The sequence below is a fragment of the Polypterus senegalus genome, unplaced genomic scaffold (assembly GCF_016835505.1).
Source record: "Polypterus senegalus isolate Bchr_013 unplaced genomic scaffold, ASM1683550v1 scaffold_908, whole genome shotgun sequence".
In the NCBI taxonomy this organism is placed as follows: Eukaryota; Metazoa; Chordata; class Cladistia; order Polypteriformes; family Polypteridae; genus Polypterus; species Polypterus senegalus.
Genome location: NW_024383197.1, coordinates 13,173 through 25,000, shown reverse-complemented (window position 1 = coordinate 25,000; position 11,828 = coordinate 13,173). Strand labels below are relative to the sequence as shown.

General features: G+C 39.8%; 1 protein-coding gene across 3 annotated transcripts; it reads right to left on the bottom strand.

The window, feature by feature from the left end:
- Window positions 1–761: 761 nt before the first annotated feature.
- LOC120521447 (probable E3 ubiquitin-protein ligase makorin-2) lies at window positions 762–11,173 on the bottom strand. Of its 3 annotated transcripts, none has more exons than XM_039743050.1 (6): window positions 10,672–10,843; window positions 4,614–4,742; window positions 3,810–3,976; window positions 1,743–2,041; window positions 1,369–1,583; window positions 762–966 (listed from the first exon to the last, which is right to left on the bottom strand). In XM_039743050.1, the coding sequence occupies exons 3-6, from the start codon at window positions 3,889–3,891 to the stop codon at window positions 852–854; spliced, it is 711 nt and encodes a 236-aa protein (XP_039598984.1). In that variant the 5' UTR covers window positions 3,892–3,976; window positions 4,614–4,742; window positions 10,672–10,843; the 3' UTR covers window positions 762–851. The 3 variants fall into 3 exon arrangements, with proteins under 3 accessions (XP_039598984.1, XP_039598981.1, XP_039598983.1); XM_039743047.1 differs by lacking the exon at window positions 10,672–10,843 and adding an exon at window positions 11,075–11,173 and having other exon boundaries at window positions 767–966; XM_039743049.1 differs by lacking the exons at window positions 762–966; window positions 10,672–10,843 and adding an exon at window positions 11,075–11,173 and having other exon boundaries at window positions 1,365–1,583.
- Window positions 11,174–11,828: the final 655 nt, after the last annotated feature.

The window sequence follows — 11,828 nt, the reverse complement described above, 5'->3', positions numbered from 1 at the left end:
GCTGTAATTTCTACAAAAGGCGGATCTACTAAATATTGATTTCATTTCTTTTTTGTGGTGCCCAAATTTATGCACCTGCCTGATTTTGTTTGAACAATTATTGCACACTTTCTGTAAATCCAATAAACTTCATTTCACTTCTCAAATATCACTGTGTGTGACTCCTATATGATATATTTAACTGACATTTTTTATCATAACAACCAACGATTTATACAGGAAAATAATGACTAACAAGGTTGCCCAAACTTTTGCATCCCACTGTATTTTATACTCCACTTTCATCTATTATTGTCGATTATGGAAACCAGACATTTTATACAGGCAGGTATGACGGGCAATGTGCATTTTATACGATGATGATCCTGGAAAACACATTTATCAAGACTTCTCTAAACAGACAACTGCAGAGTGAGAAATGCAAAGCCATACAATTGTACTTAATGGAATTTTAAATGCCCTTTATTGTCCTTCTGGACACATGATTAATCCTAAATCTACTGTATAAACTCTACATCAATGGCAACTCATGAAATTTAATTAAAAGCTAGTTAATGGACCATAAGCCAAAGTTTCACATAAGAGAATGCTTTACACAAAGTGAAATCATTAGGGAAGCCTCTCGTCTTTCTATATTTAGCACTTTATTCCACTTGTTGCAAAACTTCCCACTTTTAGAAAAGAGGAAAAAAAAAGAAAACAAGATGCATATATTTTGTTGTTTGAAAGGGTGTACATTACTTGTTAAGCCATAGTTTAAACAACAAACTTTAATAACAGTGGAAAGCCTCTGATCAGATGAATCATACAAGTGGAGGGAATCGATGGAGAAAATGTGCATTTTGATGCTCTTACCCAACTCCACTTTTGAATTCCTCAATAAGTTTGTTTTTCTCATCCTGATCCTCCACCCAATATGCGCTGGGAATCACAAACTCAGACACCACACGGCACTCTGGGCAGGACCTGTGGAGCAAAATAACCAAGAGACAATGGAGGCGAGAAGTGAGTGGTAATAGTTAGTCCAAAATGCTTCACTGCTTAGTGCCACATATCAGGCTGTGAAGAGTCCACTTTAATTAAATGTCTCTCATAATAAAAGTTTTGTTTTACTATACTGTACACTTCACAAATTTTTACAAACATCTAGGCCTCAAAATGTTCACACAAAGCTGAAAAATGTCTAAAAGTTATTTTCAGAAACTATAAACTATGGCCAGGAAGCATTATCAAATCCAGATCTCTCTTCTGAAAAATGGGAGCTCCAAGAACCAAAACCTTTGTCTGCTTGATGCCAAGTTATTTGTGACACTCCCGTCCCTCATGTCAGTGCGATTTTCAGAGCACTGCACACACACACACACTCACTTGATGATCTTGTTCTCAAACTGCTTGGCACATCTCCACTGCCTTATACAGCTGAGACAGTAGGTGTGGCAACAACTGGAAAGAATACCAAAGCGGCGTTCCGAAGATGAACTTTTCTGATATACCACCTCCATGCAGATGCTGCACACTTTGTTCTGACTTGTTTGCACAGCAAATGCCTGTTCCATGTCCTGCTCAAATGCCATCAAGCACATCTACAAATACACAGAGGCACAGAGATTAACATTTCACAGGGAACAGGACACCCATCTTATTTGTATATTCCTGCAACGAATGAGGACTTTAAAATCAATTCTTTAAAGGATGCACCACCTGCAAACACAAAAGTGATGGCCAGGAGGCTCGCCACCTACCTTCTCATGCTCTCTTCTCTGCTCTGGATCTGCAGGATGCAGCACCTCCAATCCACAAATGTCACATACTTCTCCATGAACGTAACCACAGCTTTCCCTGGAGTAACACTGGCCAGCAGCAGCATAAGGGCACAATTGTGGAGTGTCACTGAGGTTGCTACTACTTGCTGAATTCTCCAGTCCTGCCTGGATGGCCTCTAGGTAGGAGAGTGGTCGGCTGTTTAGTGACTCTTCCTCAGAGCTCCAACACAGGCCATCACTATAGGATGGAATCCTCTCGTCAGACAAGCTACAGAGGGCTGAAAAGATACATGAAAAACAACTTTGTTCAGCACATGCAGGTTTCTCATCACACATTGAAGAGATTTCACGTACTATACGAACCATTCATATAATTCATTTAATGAAGTATGCTGCAAGCAAACTCAAATAAATGCTAGAGCACATTATTGAATGTAAAAGATCGAATATCCACAGAGGGCCTTAGACAGCCGAGAGGCAAACATAGCAGCAAAGGCTCAAATTAAAAAAAAAAAAAAAAAGCTGTATGTCCATTCATGAAAGGGGGTTGTTTGGAGGGTGGTGTGACCACCAATATGGACTTTAATCCAGTGAAAATGTTACAATCGAACTTTGAAATTGAAAGGCTGTACAAAATGAGAGGTAGCAGCATTTGAGCTGGGAGAATACATTGCAGGATTGCCAGGCTAAAGATCAGCTTCCCAAGGATGATGTCTTTGCTCTAGCACTACTAAAAGTCAAACTTGATGTGGCTTTGTTCTCACATTCATTTACGTTTCCAGCAATCACAAGTCCCGATTCCTACAGTTGAATACATCAGTTCCAACTAGTGGTGCAACAGATCACTGTAGATCCGTGATCTAAACCGATTCCTGTCCATGGTTCGGTACGCACGTGATCCGAGAAAAAAAAAAAAATTCCACTGTATTGTGCGTGTGTCTCGTACACTCTCTCAACCCCTCTCACGCACTAACTCTGTCTCTCTCTCGCGCACTAATTCAACCTCTCTCACGCATTTTCACTCGACTTTTGTCCGGTTTGCCACTTCATACCCATGGTCATGCACAGCGGTAGCAGTTTTAGCAGAGGAGCTCGACAAACCTCCAGCATCATTGAGAAGAGAAAAAAAAAAAAGTTTTAAATCAATAATGTAACTTTCCCTGCAGCGTCAATATGCAGCACCAACAGGAGCAGACACATCTCCTTAAAAGAAGTCGGAGCTTTTTGGCGAGACCTTTGCACAGAAGGGCATGGTCAGCAAGGCTTTTGCTGACACCATCAAAGAGGAGGTGGTATCCTATGAGGCAGCAAGTGGCATTCCAGTCGATGGTGATCCACTGACTTGGTGGAAAAGCAACGAATGTAAATACCCTCACCTTGCCACAATGGCAGGACACCATCTTGCTGTGCCTGGCACTTCAGTGCCTAGCGAGAAGGTGTTCTCAACAGCAGGGGACATATTTACAGCAAAGAGATCTACACTTTCCCCAGAAAATGTAGACATCCGCATGTTTTTGAAAAGAAAAAAAAAAAAAATTGAAATTATAAGCTCAGGTTTGCTTTGGTTTCTTTCTTCTTTTTTGATGATGTGGACTTAAGATAGTTTTTATTTCTCTCTCCATGTTCAAAGTAAGAAGCAATGATGCCTTAAATTGCATTTAAAGTTGTTTTTTATTGTGTCCACATTAAAGGAAATAGTTATCATGCCCTATATTGCACCTTAATTTGTATTTATATAATTGAGTGGAATGAGCCTTGAGTTAAACGTTTTTTAATGGGCAAAAAATACTTAAATAAATGGAGAGTTAAATTTATCATCTTTTTTTTTTTTTTGTTTGCTGATCCGATCCATGACTTAAAACCGTGATCCGATCCAAACCGTGAGTTTTTTGATCCGTTGCACCAATAGTTCCAACTACTAACAGCCCTCCAACGTTAGACCTACCATTATAAACCTCTAAAAGATGAACAAAGATTGAACAATAGCCACTAATATACAAAATAAAGAAGACCTATACTTTACAGTACTACATGATACACACTAACCTCTGTCTCGTAGGACCAGCGGCTTTTTATCAGGCCTCCCTAATTCTGCTGTGATTCCCAAGGCTGAAGTGTCACTGTACATGGTTTGTGGGGCTGCAATAGCCTCTACATTTCTGCCAGTATGCTCGGCAGCAGCCTTCCCTGTAGGAGGTTTCACATGATCATACCTGGAACACAAAATATACAATATGCAGGGCATTCTTCACACTTCAGTTATATAGTAGAAACGAGTATTCATTACACAGCAATCAATCCTTTGCCTACTTAACAATTTGGTAAGCCCTTTATCAATAGGGTGAATAATCTGGTATCCGAAAAATAACATTTGAGGAAAGGAGTAGGAGGTATACACAAAAACACCAACAAACAAATGAATTAATATGGCAGCAAAGGTTAAGCCCAGCAACTCCATGGATCTTGATTTGTCTTCAGTTCTGGATACTGCTTGTGTTGGGTTTCCACATTTTACTCACATGTATATTAGATCCCCTACCATGATTTCTTCTCACTCCTCCTATTATCTAACATAAGCATATGTGTGTGGTATTCAAGTAATTTCCTTAAGATCTATTGCTGATTAATGCTTGCATCTGATCCTGCTGGGATAAGCTTTAGATCCCCAAACCAAAGTGATTATGAAAATGGATGGCAGTGTAAAGAAAGCACACAAAATGTAGTGAATCATTGGCAAGGGAAATTCCCCAATGAAAACCAGTACTTAAATTTTCTTCTCACATTTTCTTCCCTTATTGATACAGTAGCCCATGTGCATTTTTAACAAAAGCAGTAGAAATTTAACCGTACCTGCAGCGGGAACCGTATGCACACTGGCCTCTTTGGTAGAATTTGCAGATAGTAGATGGTTTGCTGGCTGTCACATCGTGTGAAAATAGACACCTACTGCCTTCGCGGCAAACACCGTGCAAAAAATATCTATTAAAAGAAAAAGAAAAAAAAACACGCATACTGGTGACTACATTCCTAGGTACAGACTTCAGAAATGCAAACTACAGTACCACCTCCCTGGGACAATGCAACAGACTATTAAGTAATCGACCCTCTATCAGTCACAATCAGAAGTAAATTGCATTCTTAAAATTACTCCTACTATTGGCACACCGACAAGTGAAGACAACTTGAAACCAGAGCTACAGGCTTAAGGAGAAATAAGAGACTGTTTGGCCTTACTGTATACTGCGAGATCCTAACAGTTTTGTTCAATATCACACACTTTTCAAATTTGCCAGAATTTTACTTCCTTTTCTTCCTTACACTTTTCTTATTCCATTATTTGTAACCTTTTGTTCCCCGTGCCTCTGCCTTTTCTTCCAAGTCTTCCTGTTGTTTCAGACTACTTGTATCACAGAAACCCCACAGACTCTCTGCTTTTCTGCCTTTATGGCTTCTCAAGTCTTGATGTATCCTTTCATTCATTCATTGTGATAGCTTTAGTTCTTTTTACATTTAATCTTACAATATATTTCTCAATATTAAAAAAGCTAAATTCTTGATCAACTTCTCTCCAACTAATGCCTTATCTATTACCCACCTCTCCCATTACAAGCCCTTGAGCACACTGTTTCTTCCCCATCTTGTCATCTATGTCAGGTGGATTTTACTTGCAGCAGGAGAGTATAAAAACATAAGGTATCCTTACATTGATATTAAGAAAATAAGCCAACACACAACTGACAACCAGTGTTATCCATTGTAAAAAACAGACAAGATTTATACAAAAAATAATTACCTGTGTGAGTAAAATAGTTTTTTTTAATTTGTTGCTCTTTACTCTTAGGAATCTGAATCTGCTGCCTGAAGGCAACAACTGAAATTTGGGAAAAACAGGATGGCTAATGCCAGACAAAATCGGGTTGGCCTTCTTTTTAACTTGTCTGTGATGCAGCTCAGTGACAGAGGTCTACTGCAGACCAATAATTTTACTTCTAAATTTTTACAACGTTGTGTAAAGAGTTCCTATCCTTAACAATGAGTGAGAGAACCAGCAAACAACAACTAAAAACAGATTAAATAAAAGACATTAAAAAAAAGAGTCATTACAAGTTTTGTCCACTTTAAATTAATTGAGTTACCTAATAGTGAAACCGTGACTGTACCTTTTTGCAAATTAGTTCTGTGTTGAAATCAAAGTTTAGCCTGTTATCAATGATTGTCCCTAGATATTTGTAGTGCTCCATCATGTCCACAGTATCCATTTTTATTATTGTTAAAAGAGAAGAATGTCACACCAAAGATCTACAGACATATCCTTGGTCTTATAGATATTTAAGCTGTAAAAATGAACTTATTACACCATTGAACAAACTTAACAAGTCCATGGCTGTCCTCCTTACAATCAGTGTGTTTATACTGTACACGCTTCAGTTAACAGGTAATTCATAGAAACACAATTTTGTTTAAACCCTTATTCGGTTAGAGAAATCAGGTTATTGGCCTTTGAGAAAACCGGTTAGCAGAGGTAAATTTCTCCACAAATAACCCGATTCCGATTGTAGTCTGTGCATGTCCAATGTACTCTGATGGCCTGTGCATGTATTTGCTTCATACACACTTTTAAATGGCCTGTGCATGTATTTGCTTCATACACACTTTTAACAGCCAAGGGTAGAAGTGTCCACAAAATACACTTCCAAAGGCAAATGTTCAGAGGATCACATTACTTTTTCTCACTTCAAAAATCACTAAAGTTATATTGATATGATGAGCAAAAGTGCTAAATTTAGCTAAACAATTCCAAAAGCTGTAGGTTAACACTTTAAATGAAACGCCTGTTACGTGGTCCATTTACTCACTGAGAAGTAATGAGTAACTTAACGCAACACTTATCTTGCGGAAGTAAAAATACCAGCATTTTTGTTTCAGTAGCACTGGATGCAAGGCAAGCACATGTACCAGAATGCTGACACTTTGTTGGACTCAATCGCATATCCAGGTACAAAACAGTGCACCACATGCAATCCGGTAGCAGAAGCCTATAAATAAATCGTCAATTTGTCTAAGCATATTCATAAAACACAAGAAAATGATCACAGGCATCATGCTCATTTTCAGATTCATGATGGCCAATGATATCATTTAACTCCTTGTTGTGCAGTTTAATGACAGTGGAGCATTTTGTCAAAGGAGAACTCCGGGGACCTCACAACAACGTGCATAGAATTTGCACTACAACATGGCATATGGATAAAAGTGGAAATGTGTGTATGCACAAAAAAAAATCCAAATGCATAAATCTGTGCATATGGCAAGTTCCCTGCACTTACCCTTTACAAATCCCAATGAACGTGAAATTTAATGCACATGCATGTGCCTACAGCTCTGCCCTGACTCCCCCCTAGGATTTTGCATATTTTAATATGCAAATCAATAGAAACACCACCTTCCTTTCAGTGTTTGGCTAAAAAACAATGGAAAAGGCACATGAAAAAAAGAAGAATTTCAGCAAATGTGAAGTGGAGGCAAGGAAAAACATACTATTTGTTGGCTTACGCAGTGGTATAAGCAACAAAAGTATGGTGGAGTCACTCGAAAGTTCAAGTTCAGAAAGTTGCACGGTGCCCAAAAGAAAAACAAGTGGTCATATATCATAGTCGACGTGAAAAGGCGAGTCGCAGCCAACCATCTGTATATTCTGTTTCACGCAACATTACAAAAGCTGATCCCCGTGCGATGCTCAGGCAGTGATGATGCTGTTGAGCCGAGTACATCTTCAGGTGCTGGTTACACACACACCTCTGCCTCGGAAACTGCTGGGAGGCCATCTGGCTGTGTGATGATGGACCGTTCAGGAGTCACAAAATGCAATAATGGATGCCATAAGAGATGTGGCCAATGAACTAAGTAAAATGTGTATGGCTTTACACCAAACTTAAATTTTTATACATCTCAGAAATGAGAGTGGTAACAGGCATACACACCGTTTATACATGAGGATCCAGATGACTACTTGCCCACATACCTATGGATTTTTAAGAAACCATGTTTCTACCTTCACCAGGTTATTTACTTCTAATCCGGTTATGCGAGTGCATGCAAATGCACTGAATGACAGTCAACTGCAAATTTCAAGATACTTCTGTCCTTGTGTAATCTCCTGTCGTCATTGGAGTACAACATAAACAGAAGAGGAGACAGAGAGCAGTCTTAAGGTGATCCACCTGATGAGTTATCACTATGAGAAAAGCAGCTTTTTTACTCCGTCTTTGTGTTCTGTTGGTTAGAAACTACAGAATCAACACTACCATAAACTGTAATCTTGCATTGTTTTTGGTTTTTCCAAGTGTTCCTGTAGCATCCTCCATACCAAACTCTGTTCTGTATGTAAATTGATAAGGGTCCAAATAGCTTATGTTACTTCTGTCTATCTGAGATGTCAAATGATTTTCTTCTGAAAGATAATACCAGACCTCCTTCGATACTGCCCATCTTTATCCTCATTATGTTTTAACAAAGTAGATAGAAATCACTCTAAGACCACCTTAAGAATTACTCTAACACCCATTTTCCCATCTTCCTGGCTCCATGCAACCTTTTCCAAAACAGTAAATCCATCTATTTCCATCCCCACACCCCCAAATAGCTGGAACCATATGGCAATGAGGCTGTCTGAACAGGCCAACAGTAGTGTTGATTGGTTTAAGTGCGAGTTTAGATTTGCAATTTGGGCACATGGAACAAAGGAATACATAACTGGACACAAAAGTTTGTAATCTGATCAGATAGAACAAACAAAAAGGCAAGAGGAAAAATTGAAGGCATGACAAAGTCAAATGGGCAAAGAACAAAAAAAAAAAAAAATTGCACCCCAGAGAGATTTTTTTTTTTTGAAAAGCAAAACACAATCAATAAGAATGGTCCACTCAGCCAAACATAACTGGTCAATACCTATTTGCCCAACATTGTCAAAATGTTTTCATACTCAGTAAAGACATGAGGGTCTCCAAAGTGTTGCGTGTTCAGTTTATCTGCTGTTCTCGACCTCTGCTTGGCTAGTACAAAATTTAAACCTTCCAAAAGTGTCCAAGAGTTTTGGCTAAAGGACTAATTTCGAAGTATCAGCAGCCATCCTCCACACCAACCCACTTTACAACTTTAACAATCTAAACATAAACTACATGAATGGAAGGCACAACTCAGGCCTTAGTATTTAAATTGACAATAACCTAAATTTTAAGTTTCACATCATTTTTACATCATGTATTTATTTTACTGGACTTAATGTATCAGCATGTATGTTTGCCTGCTCAGCGTATTAGATGTCCAGTCTTTCATCATTTCACTAGTATACCCAGTGTTTTCCGGGAGGAAAATAAAGTTTTTTTTTTAATTGTTTGAGAAAAACAAATTAAAAAAACACAACTTTAAAAATAAATTAACAAACAATAAACCTGGGTTCGATTCCCGGGTCTTCCCTGTGCAGAGTTTGGATGGTCTCTGCCCGAGGTTTGTTTCCAGCCTTGCACCCGTGTTGGCTGGGATTGGCTCCAGCAGACCCCTTGACCCTGTAGTTAGGATATGGCAGATTGGATAATGGATGGATAAAGACTCAATAATGTGTTTGTCCTGCGGTCTTGTATGTTATCATCCAGTTGACGCTCGAAACTGGCCAACTCTATTTCATTTGAAGAGCAACAGGGGCGCGGTGCTGGTCAAAAATAAAGAAAGCTGGCAGACGCCTGCTATATACTACCTGTGTAAGCCGCACTGAGATTCTAGAAAATTATTTAAATCGTCATAAGTACTCTGGGCATCTCTCCGCTAGAAGGATTCATGTTGCCGAAGTGCTCGCATCGTTTGTGCATTAGCAGCTAAGCGACTGTCTTTCTTAGGAGGTTTCCTTTTGCCGGTGTGCTGGCCTCGATTGCTTATCATCGGAGGAGGAGCCCTCACCCCGATTCTACGTCTCGCTTCCGGGCCGGACAGACACACACACACACACACACTTCCACGCGTAGAACTCTATTTAAATTACAAGCAAACAAAGAATGCTGGCAGTCGCCTCCAGTTCGCTCTCTGGTGGTCGTTCCGAGTGTCAACTGGATGATAACATGCATACAAGACCGCAAGATCACCCCCCACCCTACCCAGAAAGGGGGTGGGTTACGGCTGATCCAACCCTACCCAGAAGGGGATGGGTTACGGCTGATTTCACCCTACAGTATTTTTAGTCGACCAATGAGGAACATGTGTACCAAGTTTCATGAATATCGCTCCAGCCGTGGTGCTGGAACATACATAAACTTTTATATATGCTGTATATAGATAAACCCCTCTACCTAAAATACTGCACTTCATTCTTCAGTGTTGCTAATTTGCATCTGACCTAAGCCAAACGTACAGACTTTCTAACTGGTAGAAACTCATTTCTAAATATCTCCCCATAAGTACAAAGCTGCCAATATAAATAGTTCAGAATAAGGGGTCATCATTACTCTTTATCAAGTGTCCCTAAGCCTCTCTACCTAACTGGCAATTAATAATCACTTAGATCTTAACGTACTATAGCTGGTATTCTGCGTAGGAGGTTTCTGAACGTCATCCAAGTGTGCTTCACTGCGCTCTCGTCCCGTTAACCGTTTCTTTTTTAATTTTCGTCTTTCCTCGATGTTATCCGATCGCCTTAGTTAATACTGTTTTCAATGTAAGCTTTAAAAGGAACGTTGCTCAAAGTAAAACAGCTGCAGTGTCAAACCTTTGATACATCAAGCACAGAGTGATCAGTGTTGGGCTTCAGAAGAGCAAAATTCCTCCAAGTGCAAGTGGAGTCTATGAAGGTTAGTCGTCAGGTTTTGAGAACACTACTGCCATAGCCATGTAAAGTTAAAAATATTCTTGAAATACTCACGTGATTTAGTTTGAACTGCTGATTAAAAGTGGGCAAAACGCTACAAAGAAAAAAGGTCCAGCTTTATCAAAATACACTTTATAAAGAGAAAGGATGCGAGCACAACCTTGGAAAGGATAAATGTTATCACCCTACCAAATGATGTAGGCGTGCTGTTTGCGAATCCATTGTAGACTATCGAGGGGGCGTGGTCAAGAACAAGCCCCTTCATGTCAGAGCGCACGTCACTAGAACGTATGTATAATTAACTGAAGGCAGAAAAACGAAAGGCCGTCTGATTTCCGCAACAGATAAAGCAAAACCCGAAGTGATTAAAAGACATGACACCACAAGTCATATCTAACGGTTCGATGGCATTGCTTTCTCCCCCAAGTCCCGTGCTGCGCTCCCTCCAAGTTTTTACCTGCAGGTGACGTTCTTAGTGCTCATGACGAGTCCGCCACCATCACCGCTGCTTGGTGCAGCTGTTAAAGGAGTCCCCCGGAAACTGAGGCGCGCGACTCGTTCGGCAGTCGCGCAGGCGCATCTCCGAGTCTGCGTGTCGCTACCGATGCATTGTCCCGATGACGGCCTTTTTTTTGACTTTTTTTATTGACATGATTTTCCAGCTGTGAATGCCACTTTTTACATTAAGAAAAATAATAATAAGCAAATAGAAGAGAAACTTATTATTTTGCACATACAATGGTAGAAATGTATTATTAATCTCATAAAAGAAATAGACGTTAAAATAACTACAATAGTTTTTAGTTTTTTTTCGTTTTTTTCCATCTTTTCAATGTGTTTATATTGCAGCGACGGACGTCACAGGAGGCTCTGCGGCGCCTCAAATAAATTAGACTGTTTATTAAATTATGGTTTCTTTCATGTTGGGGTTGAAACAGTTGCAGTTTATAGCTTTTGGCAATAGGAGTATTTTATTGAAGTTTAAAACTTGGTGTGGTCGAGTTTGCCTACCACCACTAAACCGTCTGCCTGGTGTGTGACTCTCGGTACAGGCCCGCCGCCAGGGGGGGACAAACGGGACTCTGGTCCGGGGCCCTAACGGAAGGGGGCCCCTTCACGCTTGATTTTTTTATGCCGATGTTGTGCGCGTAGATATATATTCGGGCAATTATCCATGTTATATGTAATAGAAAAGATCAATCATTAAGCAT